At 46.0% G+C, this 16,008-nt stretch overlaps 1 protein-coding gene across 3 annotated transcripts in view; it reads left to right on the top strand.

Annotated features, from left to right (window-relative positions):
• The window catches only part of LOC137357040 (phytanoyl-CoA hydroxylase-interacting protein-like), a 78,925-nt gene extending 69,340 nt beyond the window's left edge, over positions 1–9,585 (top strand). For 2 of the 3 annotated variants that reach the window (XM_068022987.1, XM_068022988.1), the window contains 3 exons: positions 1,543–1,717; positions 2,598–2,715; positions 5,675–9,585. In XM_068022987.1, the coding sequence (XP_067879088.1) occupies positions 1,543–1,717; positions 2,598–2,715; positions 5,675–6,212 (831 nt within the window). In that variant the 3' untranslated portion in view covers positions 6,213–9,585. Of the gene's footprint in view, positions 1–762; positions 965–1,542; positions 1,718–2,597; positions 2,716–5,674 lie in introns of those variants that run through there. The other variant, XM_068022990.1, reaches the window with a different exon arrangement.
• The last annotated feature ends 6,423 nt before the right edge of the window (positions 9,586–16,008 follow it).

Genomic DNA, 16,008 nt, shown 5'->3' with positions numbered 1-16,008 from the left:
TGGCCTTACAGCTTATGACCCCATCTTTGTTACCTTGGAGACTCTTCTGTCCCTATTCAGTGAAAATCACCACCTGGAAAGAGCAGCTGTTTGGTGTTCAAGAGTGGTCAACTGAAATCCAGAGCAATCACCGAGCAAGAATCCTCTAGACAAATACTGAAGAAACATCAATTATGTACTGTATATGACAGTCACGATCAGCTGATTCCACTTTCATAGAATCAAGATTTTTTGGGTCCTTAGCATCAATCAACTGGATCAACCGGTTCTAGAAATCAATGGCCCTTGGGGTTTCTCACTGCTTTTACGGTCAAGTGATCAACCTCCATTCCCATTGGAAACCTGCAGTGTGATCGTGTGAGGGAGCCAGATACAGTCGTGAAATTTCAGCTGAAATTCCTGGTGATTTTGCTCCCTTGCCTTTCAGTCAACATTTGCTGTTTTGAACACATACTGAAAAATGTACACTATCCCCCATGTCTATCATTGTTTTCCTGCAGAGCCAGCACTTCCTCACTCTGAGTTAACTAACTGAGTGCTCATTTAAACAGCAACAATGAGAAGCTCTGAAGAAAGCATTACCCTCTGGAGCTGCAGTTCCAGGAAGGGGAACTGGGCTGTAATGTAAGACATGCTCTGCTGAGCATAATTGCAATTCAAAGTCTCCTATCTGCAACACCTACGCACACAGTCCTTCACGGGTCAGTGACAGAGTTTCTGGATCTTCGCCTGCACCTGATTTAAACAAGGCTGGGTCAGGCTGGTGTGTCTGGTAATGTTATTCTATATAACAAGATAAAATTGCTTCACAATTTGCTGAGATCACAAGTGAAAAGAAATATGACCTGAACTAGGGAGAAGACAGAGTGAGCTTGGGGACTCGGTGCAATCTTCAAAGATGAGAGTGCATGACAATGACACATGGGATTCAGGATTTTATACATGGGGAGCATTGAAGATGAAAGTAAGGAACGCCAATTGAATTTGTGTAAGCCTTTTTTTTTGTTGAAAACTCCAGCAACAAGTCTTTAGAGAGCGAGGGGGTGGTGGGTGCAGAGAGTTTCCGATTTCCACGACCCTTTGTGTGAAGAAGTACTTCCTGATTTCACTCCTGAACAGTCTGGCTCCAATTTTAAGGTCCTGCCCCCTTGTTCTGGACTCCCCTCACCAGAGGAAATAATTTCTCTCTATCTTCCCTATCAATGCCTTTAATTATTATAAGCAGCTCGATTAGATCACCCGTCAATCTCCTAGACTCAAGAGAATGCAAGCCTATGCAACCTGTCCTCACAATTTATCCCTCTAAGCCCTAGTATCAGTATAGTGGATCAGCACTCCAAGTACAAGACATTCCTCCTCAAACACTAGGTGGGGTCTAACCAAGACTCCGAACAAACATGACTTCTACCCCTTTCTATTCCAGTCCCCTCGAGATAAAGGCCAACATCTCCTCAGTCATTCAAAACAGAATGCAAGCTTTACGCACATGGCTTAATCCAACCCAGATCAGTGCAACTCATTCTGATGTTCTTGGTTATTCAGGATGTCCCTACCAAGCTGGTGGCGAAAGCTGTGGCACTCCCAATGACAGTGAGAGGACACTGGTTCCTGAGCCCCCGCACAGAGTACAGTGTCGCTGTCCAGATTGCCGTCAAGCAGAGCGATGGAGAATACCTGGTGTCTGACTGGAGTGAGGTGGTGGAATTCTGCACAGGAGGTAAGCATCTGGAATCACCCACGGACTGGCATCCTATGATGGTAGGATCGAATCCCATTCAGGAATTGCTGAACAAAAGAAGTCCAGCGTCCCAACTCGTTCGTCTTCTGCCATCCTGATGGCGGTAGCGATAATTGAGTTATTTACTGATCTTAGTGATCAGTCTCATCAATTAGTCTACAACAGATGCAGGCATGAGATGAAGAAAAATCACAGTGGTGGAGAGCTTTAGAAACCAGAGGTCCAAAGTCACCTGTTCCTTTCCCTACCTAATGTTGCATTTCCTATTGTAGTGACAGAGTGGAACCTGTTTATACTCGCTCAGTGATATCCTGAGAAGATTAATGCTGTCCCAGAGATATCCTGAGAATACTAACACTCTACGAGAGATATTCGGTAAATATTAACACTCTCAGAAATGTCTTGTGAATATTAACACTGTTCCAGACATCCAGCAAATATTAACGCTCTCCCAGAGATATCCTGTGAATATTAACACGCTGCCAGAGATTTCCTATGAATAATGACCCTCTCTGAGAGATATTTGGTAAATATTAACGCTCTCCCAGGAATATACTGTGAATATTAACACTCTCCTGGAAGCTCTCTGCGAATACTTACATGGCGTCTCTGGAAGTGTGTTAATATTTGCAAGGAATCCCTGAGGTGGAGGGGAGGAAGTCAGGGCAAGCTGCATCTCTGTCGTACCCAAACCCTCGATCAGGAACTGAACAGTAAGGACTGTGAAGTCTGGGTATAAGTCAGGACCTGATCCCCTTGGATATAGGCAGATAACAGAGATGAGGCAGCGGGCAGCCAGCAATAAGGGAACATACAGCATCCGAATGATGTAGCGACTGCCTGTCAATGTGTTTCCCAGATTATTCCACTGCCCACTTGAAACAGTTACTGGAAAAGGCAGAGGTCATTGCTGGACGTATGCTGAGATTCCCTGTCTTCTATCGGAACCAGCACAAGGAATACTTCGAACACATAAGGTAATACATTTATTACATATTCCTATTTGATGCACAGCTGAGCCTCTCCACTGTCTCCTTCCATCTCTCTAACATTGCCTGCCTCCACCCATCTGTTGCTGAAACCCTCATTCACGTCTTTGCTTGCTCAAGACCTGACTATCCCAATACTCTCCTGGCCAGTCTCCCAATTTGCACCCTCCGTAAACTTGAGGTCACCCAAACGTGGCTGTCCATGTCCTAACTCACACTAAGTCTTGTTCACCGATTACCCCGTGCTTGCTGACCTACGCTGGCTCCAGGTTAAGCAATGTCTCAATTCTAAAATTCTCATCCTCATACTCAAATCCCTCCATCGCCTCGCCCCTCCCTATCTCTGCAACCAACTCCAGCCCCACAACCCTCCGAGGTCACTGTACATCTAATTCTGGCCTCTTAAGCATCCCGATTTCCATTGCTCCACCATTGGTGGCTGTGCCTTCAGCTGTCTCGGACCAATGTTTTGGAATTCCCTCCCTAAATCTTTCTGTCTCTCTACCTCTCTCCTCCTTTAAATTACTTCTTAAAACCTCCCTCTTCGACCAAGTTTTTCGACATCTTCCTAATACCTCCTTATATGGCTCAGTGTCAAATTCTGATTAATTATGTTCCTGCGAAGTATCTTGGGACATTTTACTACGTTAAAGGTGATATATAAATGCAAGTTGTTATGTTGAAGTAAACTCAATCAAATCCTAATCCAGGAAAGGGCAGTATAGAGTCAGCTTCCGAACTGCCTGTCGCTTGCATGTCGAAGAATGCTCATTGCTAGAGTTTTACTCTGTATCTAACCCCGTGCTGTACCTGTCCTGGGAGTGTTTGATGGGACAATGTAGAGGGAGCTTTACTCTGTATCTAACCCTGTTTTTTTTTGATGGGAACAGTGTAGAGGGAGCTTTACTCTGTATCTAACCCTGTTTTTTTTTGATGGGGACAGTGAAGAGGGAGCTTTAGTCTGTATCTAACCCCGTTTTTTTTGATGGGGACAATGTAGATGGAGCTTTACTCTGTATCTAACCCTGTTTTTTTTTGATGGGGACAGTGAAGAGGGAGCTTTACTCTGTAACTAACCCTGTTTTTTTTGATGGGGACAGTGTAGAGGGAGCTTTACTCTGTATCTAACCCTGTTTTTTTTTGATGGGGACAGTGTAGAGGGAGCTTTACTCTGTATCTAACCCTGTTTTTTTTTGATGGGGACAGTGAAGAGGGAGCTTTACTCTGTAACTAACCCTGTTTTTTTTGATGGGGACAGTGTAGAGGGAGCTTTACTCTGTATCTAACCCTGTTTTTTTTTGATGGGGACAGTGTAGAGGGAGCTTTACTCTGTATCTAACCCTGTTTTTTTTTGATGGGGACAGTGTAGAGGGAGCGTTACTCTGTATCTAACCCTGGTTTTTTTTGAAGGGGACAGTGTAGCGGGAGCTTTACTCTGTATCTAACCCTGTTTTTTTTTGATGGGGACAGTGTAGAGGGAGCGTTGCTCTGTATCTAACCCCGTTTTTTTTGATGGGGACAATGTAGATGGAGCTTTACTCTGTATCTAACCCTGTTTTTTTTTGATGGGGACAGTGAAGAGGGAGCTTTACTCTGTAACTAACCCTGTTTTTTTTGATGGGGACAGTGTAGAGGGAGCTTTACTCTGTATCTAACCCTGTTTTTTTTTGATGGGGACAGTGTAGAGGGAGCGTTACTCTGTATCTAACCCTGTTTTTTTTTGATGGGGACAGTGTAGAGGGAGCTTTACTCTGTATCTAACCCTGTTTTTTTTTGATGGGGACAGTGTAGAGGGAGCGTTACTCTGTATCTAACCCTGGTTTTTTTTGAAGGGGACAGTGTAGCGGGAGCTTTACTCTGTATCTAACCCTGTTTTTTTTTGATGGGGACAGTGTAGAGGGAGCGTTGCTCTGTATCTAACCCTGTTTTTTTTTGATGGGGACAGTGAAGAGGGAGCTTTACTCTGTGTCTAACCCTGTTTTTTTTTTTGATGGGGACAGTGTAGAGGGAGCTTTACTCTGTATCTAACCCTGTTTTTTTTTGATGGGAACAGTGTAGCGGGAGCTTTACTCTGTAACTAACCCTGTTTTTTTTGATGGGGACAGTGTAGAGGGAGCTTTACTCGGTATCTAACCCTGTTTTTTTTTGATGGGGACAGTGTAGATGGAGCGTTACTCTGTATCTAACCCTGTTTTTTTTTGATGGGGACAGTGTAGAGGGAGCGTTACTCTGTATCTAACCCTGTTTTTTTTTGATGGGGACAGTGTAGAGGGAGCTTTACTCTGTATCTAACCCTGTTTTTTTTTTAATGGGGACAGTGTAGAGGGAGCGTTACTCTGTATCTAACCCTGTTTTTTTTTGATGGGGAAAGTGTAGCGGGAGCTTTACTCTGTATCTAACTCTGTTTTTCTTTGATGGGGACAGTGTAGAGGGTGCGTTACTCTGTATCTAACCCAGTTTTTTTTTTGATGGGGACAGTGTAGAGGGAGCTTTACTCTGTATCTAACCCTGTTTTTTTTTGATTGGGACAGTGTAGAGGGAGCGTTACTCTGTATCTAACCCTGTTTTTTTTTGATGGGGACAGTGAAGAGGGAGCTTTAGTCTGTATCTAACCCCGTTTTTTTTGATGGGGACAATGTAGATGGAGCTTTACTCTGTATCTAACCCTGTTTTTTTTTGATGGGGACTGTGTAGATGGAGCTTTACTCTGTGTCTAACCCCATGATGTAACTGCCCTGGGAGTGTTTGATGGGGCAACATAGAGGGAGCTTTACTCTGTATCTAAACCGTGCTGTACCTACCCTTGGAGTTTTGGCTGAGACAGTGTAGAGGAGGGAGGGTGGATGGATCCATTCTGGATCTCGGTACGCGTTCTTTGTGTAGCTGTTTGGTTGTGCATGTGCACCTGGGGACGTAGTCGCCTCATCCTGAGCCCTTGCTGTTGCAGGACGCACCATGACGGGGTCATGCAGCCCTACCTAAAGGACAGCAGTGGCAGCCACGGCTCGCCGGTCAACGGGACACTGCACGGGATCTTCTTCAGCTGCAACACCGAGTTCAACACCGGGGAGCCGCAGATGGACTCCCCCTACGGCCGGCTTCGCTTCCGGGTGGAGGCCGAGCAGCTCTTCAACCCCGGCACCAACCTCTACTTTGCTGACTTCTACTGCATGTACACGGCCTACCACTATGTCATTCTGGTGCTGGCGCCCAAGGGCTCTGCCGGTGACCTGTTCTGCCGAGAGAGGCTCCCCTTGCTGGATAGCGCCTGCAACCGCTTCCTGACCTGCACCGAGGGCCCCGAGGGGCAGCTGGTCTTCCACCATGCCCAGGACCTCATCTTGGAATTGATCTACACCGAGCCGCTCAGCCTGGCGCAGGGCGCCCTCGGCGAGATTGGTGGCCACCAGCTCATGAGTCTCTCCACTGCCAACGCCAAGAAAGACCCGAGCTGCAAGACCTGCAACATCAGCGTTGGGCGTTAGAGAATGGAGGCGGCGGTTGGGGGCACAATGTGGGGAGGGGGGGGGGTGGGGTGGGTGGGGGAAAAGCCAGCATCAGATCCACTGTGAAAAAATAAAAGCAGCCTTCAAGATACTGCACAGGGTGTGTGGAGGGGGTTCAGAATACAGGATGGGCTCCCCCCAAAATATACTTTCGTTCATTGTCATCCAGAGGAGGAAATGGGAGTTAGACAATTGGACATGACAGACGTCAAAGCACCAACAAACACCCAGAGACAATTGGGTAATGGAGAGGGCCCTGAAATTTCTCTGTCTAAAAGGTGCTAATATAACACAAATGGACATGCTCCCATGATATACAAGGACCCATCTCTGCTGTGTCTATTTATTACTAGTTTTAAAGTGATTGTGCAGCACAATTAACGCTTGAAGTGCCCCTGGATTCTCGCACGGTGAAAGCCTGTTCAGGAAAGAGCACACGACCGACAGCAGAACCTAGCCCCTATCTATCGGGGGGGGCGGGGGGAACTCTTTCGCTTCAGTGTCCCGTTACTTTCTGCTCTTTGTGTATGTACTTTTCACAGTGTACTTTTCAGCCACTAACACATCAAACGTGAGCACAAATGAAATCACATCTGAACACTTTACCCGCCTGAAGCACAAAGTAACCTCCCTGTTTCTCAACCAATCTCTAATTGTAATATGGAACATTTCAATGCCAGTTTAACAGGAGACTGAGATGTATTGGACCTGGACTGGAGGGGCTGCCTTCTCGGCGGTGATCGCAGACGTCCCGTCATGTCCAGACTGCTCCAGCCTTCAACCATCCCCTGATTGTACCTCAGCAATGGCAGCAAGCACCGCCACACTGGTTTGGCTGACAAACACGCCACGAACCTGATTTAATCCCACAGTTCACAAGGAACAGCACCAGCCACAAAAACGTGCAAGTGAGACTGTCTTAAGAAACAAGCACCCTCCCTGGTTGATACATTGCTCTCCGTGAACAGGGCCCAGATCTGAATCATCTCTTACACCAGCCGGTCCTGATGGGCAGCCAATGGGACTTTCACTCTCATCTCCCTCGGGGCGTCGCCAGCTCTGGTTGGACATATTCATCGGGTGACCTCCTGCCTCTCTCAGTCGAACAGCTTATTTCTCAGCTCCAATATTTTTATAATAACAGTATTCTAAGAAAATGAAAACAAACACACGTAATTCATGAACTGCCACTCTGGTTTTCCTCATGGTTTGCATGCCAGGAGAGCAATCTTGAATTTATAGAGACTCCAGGGCAATCCTGGAGGATTTGCAACTTGACATTCTTCTTCGCCCCAGTTAGGAATTCTTTGGCAACATTCTGGTCTGCTTAAAGGGACCATCTCTCTCTTAAAGGGGCAGTGCCATTATTTTTCAGACAGGACTCGCGCAGCATGCAGCGGCCTGCAGCTGGGGTCAGTTTGCAGTGAGCAGTTTCTGATGCAGCACAGGCATGTGTGTGCATTTGTGTCTGTACTGGCGCAACTGCATATGCGAGTGTGCAGCCAAATATGAATGCATGTGTGCTTTTAAAAACATAACAATTGGTGTTTCTCACTCACACCCCACACACACACTCTATCACCTCCCCTAACAGCTTAAGGTTATTCCGTTGCTGGCACTTTTCCCTCATGTTGATCAAAGACACTGGAAGCACCTTTTATGGATGTTCTGTTTCGAAGTAATTGTCACAAAAAGTGAAACAGAAATGTGGAAATCTCACGCTGCAAAAGGCTGTGAATACACAGGAACAACTAGAGGTTTCAAGACTGGGGTCCATAGATTTTTGTTGCGCAAGAGATCGAGGGATATGGAGCAAATGGAGTTGAGGGAAGCTCAGCCATGATCTCATTGAATGGCACAGCAGGCTCGAGGGGCTGAATGGCCTCCGCCTGTTCCTAATTCTCAACCCTGAAACATGACCACTGGACCAAAGAAGGGGACATTACGATGGGCCAAATGGTCTCCTTCTGTGCTGTAGCGTTCTATCATTAAGACAGGTCTCAATCGAAGAGATATCTTAAAGAAGGAGAGCAAATTAGAAAGGCGGAGAGGGTTAGGGAGGGAATTCCAGAGCTCAGGGCCCAAGCAGCTGAAGGCACGGCCAATTGTGGAGCGAACTAAGTGGAGGAGGCGGAAGAGGCTGGAATTGGAGGAGCGCAGAGATCTCGGAGGGTTGTAAGGCTGGAGGTTACAGAGATGGGGAGGGTTGAAGGCCCATGGAGGGATTTGAAAACAAGGATGGGAATTTTGAAACATGATCTCCTCCACAAATAATAATCATTCAGAAACGGCGATCCAGGTTGGGAAGAGTAGGTGAGATGATAAGGAAACTCAGGAATCAATGATGCTTTTTAAAAGCCTGCGACGAGTGCGAGAGAAGACTGAGGGAGAGAAGAATTTCAGTGGGCTCAAATGCCAGGGAAAGAGTCAGACGGTGCAATGAGTCTTCAATTCAACACGGTGAAGGGACCAAGTTGTTGGTTGGATAATTACTTGGCTTGGCACAGAAATATTTTAATAATGAACGACAGGAGTTTTTAAGCTGTCCAACTGTCAGGTGGTATCTGCTCCAAATAGGGTTTCCAACTCTCTAGGATTGTCAAAGGCTGCTCTCCAGGGCACTGCTGTGATCAAAACCGGAGATCAATCATTGGAACATTAAAAAAAAAGGGTGCTTTTGAAAAAAAAAGTTCTTTGAACACTTTTTCTTGTTAGTTATAAAAAGACACGGGTGATGGGGAAGAGGCTGCTTGACTGAAGTGGAGAATCATCCAGTCGGTTTGCTTCTCAATTCGCGTTGGGAAGGCGGAGTGCTGAGAGAATAGACCAATGGTGGGGGAGAGGCGAGGCAACGGGAGAGCATGTGACAAGGAAAATGCCCAATCAGAGTTCGCAACCCTAATTCCGAAGCTCCTCCCTGAATATTATTAAACCAAGGCTCAACGATCACTTCCGAATATCCTCTTTTCAAAAATTAAATACCCATTCGCAGGTCCCATCCTAAATCTCGAACACAAAGACCTCAGTGCAGCCAAGCTGCCTACTGGCTGGGACTGTGCGGCGGAGTTCCAGCCTGTACAGTAAAGACGGGGAAATCTGTTCAATGCTTTAGTGTCAAAGTCAGTGCACCGTATTGTGGCGGCAGAGTGACAGGCAGCTTTCACAAACTTGCAAAATGTCTCGCTTCAAACAGTCTGTTGAGTACTTCACATTAACCAGCTCTGTTGTGCATGAAAAAAAAATTCAAGCTGTGTTCGGGGGGGAATCTGTCTGCCTGTTGCAAAATTAGTGTTATGTGTTTCTATGCAAGCTAATATTACAGAGCGGAGCAACGCTTGTGCTGCACGTTAAAATTCAGATCAATAAAAGCTTCAGCAAAGGCCTCGTGTCTGCGTGTTCATCATTTTCCTCACTGGCTGTTGGGGGAAACAGACTATGAAAGCCTCTGAGGAACTGCACGGAATGAGAAGCAGCCAGGCCAGTCAGCACAGACTGAGCTGGGATCAGGACTAGACTGTTCACTGAGCCCATCAGGGTCAGAGCCTTCAGCTGTCACAGCGCTGCACTGTCCAAAAAGGAGGGAGAATCCCAATCCTGTACCCCACCTCCTGCCCAGCCCTCAACCCAACCACTCCCTCACCTACACCCCCAACTCAAGCCTCTTCACACCCACCGTTCCCCCTCCATCCAACCCTTCCCACACCCTTTTGGACTCAGCTGGAGCACTGTGTCCAATTCTGGGCACCACGCTTTAGGAAGGATGATCCCTGGTGTGGACACCCTCAATTCAGCCACGGGAATAATTATTTAACTGTTAGGGCAGCGAATATCAACAGGTTGAAAAGGACCTAGCAGTGAATGAGGGCATGTCCACTGCAATCTCAGCCTTCTCTAGCTGCTCATCAATACAGTAATCGAGCCAGGTTGGGAGTTTTGAGACATTCACCTTGGAAAGAGTGCAAAGGAGATCTTTACTCAAATGGCACCAGGGATGAAGGACTACAGTTATGTGGAGAGACTAGAGAAGGTGGGGTTGTTCTCCTAGAGCAGAGAAGATTAAGGCAATATCTAATAGAGGTGTTCAAAATCTCGGAATGTTTTGATAGCGTAAATAAGGAGCAAGTTTTCAGTGGCAGAAGGATCAGTAACCAGAAGTAATCACACAAATATACTGTAGAAGAAACACAATGTATTAATTATTTAACAAACCACCTACCACTGGACAGAAAGCTATTTACAATACACTAACTGTGCAGTCGACTACATATCACACACTCCAGCACGGTGTTTATACTACACGGTAACTGGTCAAAGAGCAGGAGTTTTCTAGGTCAAAGTTCACCCCTCTAATCAACACCATAAAGAACAGATTCACTGCTCAGTCATTCAGTACATTTGTGGGATCTTGCTGTGCACAATATGGCTGCACTCAAAATAAAGCATTAACTTGCAAGCACATTGGTCAATTGACAATGAGGGGCACATCACCCAAACATATTGCACCACATTCACTGGCGCACTTCCCTCCCTCTTGCAGGACAAGGTGACGCCCAACTGAAGGCAGCAGCAGCGAACCGGCGGGTGGGTGGTGGGGTGGGTTTGGACAGGCCCGCCTGCATGCCCTCACCACCCTTGCCATCTTTGGAGGGGTCATACCTGCAGGCATGGCCCACAGCAGGACTGAAAGCATTGAAGATGACGGCATGCTTGCGAATACACCTTCTCACATCCTACTACCCCCACTCCTCCCTCATCCCACCATCTCTTCTGAATTACAAGCTGCAGATGTTGTTAATGTCCCTTCCCCCTCAACCCCACCCTTGTGCCTTTCTCCTTTCAGATACCCGAGAACTGCCACCTGGCCAAGCAGTGGAGGAATAGAAGGAGGAAGAGCAAGAAGACAATGATGATGAAGAAACACCGTCACTCGATTTCACTCTCATAGCCACCAGGTCAGCCACTGACACTGCATGCACTTTCGAGCACAGCACAGAGGTGGGATCTCCATGTGGTGAGACAGGAGGCAAGGGTAGTGCAGGTGCCAGCTGACCAGAGGGAAAGGTCGCACACCAGTTCTGCTGTAGAGAACTTTCAAGGGGTGGCGCACAGAAGTAAGCAAATGGCTATGCACAACAAGATGCTTGGTACATTGACAGGCCTGCCAGAAAGCCTGGGTGCAATGTCAAAGAGCATGGAGGAGTCTAGCACCAACGTGGCACAGGGCTTTGCGCTGAACCTGGAACCCACCGTGCCCAGCGTGGACGTAGTGACCAACTCCATTAGCACACTTGCAGGCACAACCATGATGCAGTGATTGAGGGCCGATGTCTCAGCTTCTACTGCAGCACAAGCAGAAGCCATCCAATGTCTGAATGCTGCAGTGGAAGCTCAGACTGAAGTCATGCAAGGTCAACGTGCTGCCATGGAGACTCAGAGTGCTGTCCTCATGGCTGCAGATACCAGTGTTCGAAGTGACCAAAGAGGCTTTCAGGTTGTCACAGCAGTCCAGAAATCTGACCTCCGACAGATTACAGAGACTCCCTGGAGTACGAAGTTGCTGTCCTCTCTCAGGATGACAGCTTTCGTCCTCCGACCACTGCCAATCTGCCAAACCCTTGGCTGCTGCCTCTCAGACTGCCACCGCCCATGCTGAGGGGCTGCAGTCTGAAGCCTGGCCTAGAGCTGCTTGAGGTCGTCCTCCAAGGTCTCCTCCAACGAAAGTCACCAGCTTCCACCAGCCATACTGCAGTCACTGGGGTAGCACTACATAGGGGAACTAGGCAAGACAAAGGCACCCAGAAAACAGGCACTAAGTGGATGCATGAGGGTGGTTTGTTGAGGTTTTGCATGCAATATGGCATGATATTATTTATAAATTTGGCTTGGAATGTTTTATCTTCTGTTGGCTTTGATTTTTGCATTGTGGAAGGGATTTCTGAAGCTCTCACGTATCTGCTGCTTTGAACCTGTCCCGTAATAAGAACACAAGAAGTAGGAGTAGGCCATTCAGCCCTTCTAGGTTGCTCCATCATAAGGAGAAGATGGCTGACCTTCTACCTCAACACCACATTCCCACACTCAGTCTTGTTCTGAGAATGTGACCCCTTGTGCTAGACTCCCCGCCAGGGAAACATCTTCACAGTTCCCTACATTATATTCTGTCATGTTCTCTTGCACTCACTCACTCTGTCTCTACCTCGTTCCACCCACTTCACAGCTTACTTTCCCACCTAACTTGTATTGTCAGCATACTTGGATACTTTACCAGCAATCCTCTCATCTAGGTCATTGATATCGATTCTAAATCACTGAGATCCAAACACTGATCCTTGTGGTATCCAGCTAGTTACAGCCTGCCAACCCAAAAATGAGTCATTTATTCCCACTCTTTGTTTTCTATCCTTTGACCAATCCTCTATCTATGCTAATATATTACCCCCAATCCCATGAGCCCTCATTGTGTGGCATAACCTCATGCGGGGAGCACCTTATTGAATGTTTTTTGAAAATCTAAATACACTCCATCCACTGGTTCCCCCTTATCCACCCCACAAATTACATTGTCAAAGAACTCGAACAGATTTGTCGAACACAATATCCCTTCCAGAAATCCCTGTTGACTCTGCCTAATCATATTATGGTTATATAATACATGATATGAATAAGGTAATTTCTACAACAATTCAATTGGGAATGAGCAGTAGAGGAGAGCTACTTTGGGAAGTCCTCTTAACTGAAAATGAAACATTCCAGAAAAAGAAAATCCAACACGACATGTGAGCAACATTAATTAGGAGTCAAATCTCATTCAATCTCAACAAGACCCGAGTGTTTTAGCCAACAGAGACATTCAGACACATTATCAACATGGCAACTCACCAAACATTACTCTTTCCTCTCTTCTATCAGCTCATTTCAGCAGCTGCTACATTTGGAGTCTGCAAATCTCAAGTGGAACACAATTAATTTTTCACATTAGTGTACCATTCAAATTCAGAAAAGTACTTGTATCCACTTTTGCAAACTGTAGTCACCGTGCTGTGTGACTCAGAGTGAGGCAATTCTGGGCACAATATTTCAGGGACACACTTTAGCATTCACTCAGCAAACAAAGAAATGCTTCGTCCTGAATCAGTTCTTGTTTACAGATCCAGTGGATGAGGGCGAGGTTGTCGATGTTTGCTGCCCAGATTCTATAAAAGCTATTGATAATGCCCATATAGCAGACAGATTCACAAGTTGTGTGCCCATGGGATAGGGGGCAAAGCATTATGTTGGATGAGGCATGGCTGAAAGGTAGAAAAGGGTGGTGCTTTTGTTGCCAGGTGGAATCCCAGGGTTTGGTATTGGGGCTGCTGTTAAAGCTTTTATGAATTTTTAGAGGACAGACTACTATCCAAGGTGTCTAAGTTTGTGGATGATACTAAATTGAGTGCAATGGTCAGTAATGCTATTTAATGTATGACAATCCAAAGAAATCTGGACAGACAGGCTAGGCCTGTAGCAGAGGGGTGACAGATGGAGGACAATATGGATGAGAAGGTTGAGTATGTGCTCAATGTCTGTTTGGAGTGTATTTTGGGGTGTATAGCTAAAGGTGTGACTTATAAATCGAAGTGAAGATGCTGGCCTAGAGTCTGGCCTATGGACTTTATTCACCAGGGAGGATGAGAGAGGATTTAATTGAGGTCTTTTCGAACCATGAGGTCTGCAACACAGAAAGAGGTGAAATGGCCTTTGTGCTTGTGCTGGTTTTTCTAGATTTGCCTGAACTTAGATCCAGAAAAACACTTTTACTGAGCAGAAATCTGTATATATTAACGATTTGGACGTAAATGTAGGCCGCATGATCAAGAAGTTTGCAGACGACACAAAGATTGGCCGTGTGGTAGATAGTGAGGAGAGCTGTAGGCTGCAGGAAGATATTGATGGTCTGGTCAGATGGGCAGAAAAGTGGCAAATGGAATTCAATGCAGAGAAGTGTGAGGGGATGCATTTGGGGAGGTCAAACAAGGCAAAGTAATACACGATTAATGGGAAAATACTGAGAGGTGTAGAAGAAATGAGGGACCTTGGAGTGAATGTCCACAGATCCCTGAAGGTAGGACAGGTCGATAAGGTGGTTCAGAAGGCCTATGGAATCCTTTCCTTTATTAGCCGAAGTACAGAATATAAGAGCAGGGAGGTTATGCTGGAACTGTATAAATCATTGGTTAGTCCACAGCTTGAGTGCTGTGTGCAGTTCTGGTAACCTCATGACAGAAAGGATGTAATTGCACTAGAGAGGGTACAGAGGAGATTTATGAGGATGTTGCCAAGACTGAAAAAATGCAGCTGTGAGGAAAGACTGGATAGGCTGGGGTTGTTCTCCATGGAACAGAGAGGCTGAGAGGAGATCTGATTGAAACGTACAAAATTTTCAGGGGCCTGGATAGAGTGGAGGTGAAGGGCCTATTTACCTCAGCAGAGAGGTCAGTGACTTGGGGGCATAGATTTAAAGTATTTGGTAGTAAGATTAGAGGGGAGATGAGGAAATATTTTTTCACCCAGAGGGTGGTGGGGTCTGGAACTCACTGCCTGAAAGGGTAGTTGAGGCAGAGGCCCTCAACTAATTCAATAGGAGTCTGGATATGCACCTCAAGTGCTGTAATCTGCAGGGCTATGGACCAAATGCTGGAAGGTGAGATTAGAATGGGTGGATCGTTTTTGGCTGGCACAGACATGATGGGCCAAGTGGTCTCTTTTTGTGCCTTAAACTTTCTATGATTCTATGAAATGGTTTTAAAGTTATGGTGTCAAATAAGAGAGTCCAAGGATGTCATAGAGATGACCAGTGGAGGTGATAGAACAGAAAATCACGAACAGGTTTTAAAAGTACTGTTTAAATTCCCATTAATAAATAATATTCAGACTAAGCATCCTAGAATCACAAAGTCAGGAATCTGACAAATAAGGAACAATCCAACAAGGTGGCCCATTCAATGGAGTGGAACCAAGGTTCGTTAAACAAAGCAATGGTAGCTGTTGGTGGTATTCTGCCAATGGTTTATAATCTGTTTGGAAGGCTGGGTGGGATGGAGTTACTGTATGACTACGTGTAGACAGAGCAAGTATTGAGAATTAGTTATCCCCATTGATAAGATCTGCCAGGACTATGAAGGTACAAATGCTTTCCTGCTCATAGTATACAATATCATGCCCTTATATATTGAGGTAACAGTACACACTCTCAATTAAATGATGGATTTTCACAAGACATTGCATTGATAGGTTCAAGAAAAACGAATTGATCATTGGAATAATTTATGAGGATCAATAAGTTTGAATGATTAAATTATAAGATCCTGTGCAATTGAAATTACTGTAACAACCCCCAGAACTCGGCCAAGAGCTGTATTCCACTTTAACTTTAGAATGGAGACCCATTAACTCAATAGGATAAGAGGAAAGTTGGACATTTTAATTACAAAGTGAAAATATTGGAAAAACACAACAGTCCGTCACTAGGGATGACAAGAAAGTCAGATTGGCATTCGAGTTTGATCTCTGTCCTCAAGTGCTCAAGGTGGGCAAAGGAGGAGAGAATGCCCAGTGGGTTACCTTACCTGTCCTGGTGAGGTCATTAAACTTTTTTGTGGCACTGTTCTGCAGTCCTGAGAGTGAAGGAGTTGGCACTCAGTACCAGTGTCACCTGCCTCCAGGCAACCCCAGTTACAGTTCTGCGTGGCTTGGAGGTGCCGACACCCAGGAATCTGTGCCTCCTGCCCTTCGATCT

The sequence above is a fragment of the Heterodontus francisci genome, chromosome 47, assembly GCF_036365525.1.
Source record: "Heterodontus francisci isolate sHetFra1 chromosome 47, sHetFra1.hap1, whole genome shotgun sequence".
Classification (NCBI taxonomy): domain Eukaryota; kingdom Metazoa; phylum Chordata; class Chondrichthyes; order Heterodontiformes; family Heterodontidae; genus Heterodontus; species Heterodontus francisci.
This window is presented reverse-complemented; position numbering and strand designations above follow the sequence as displayed.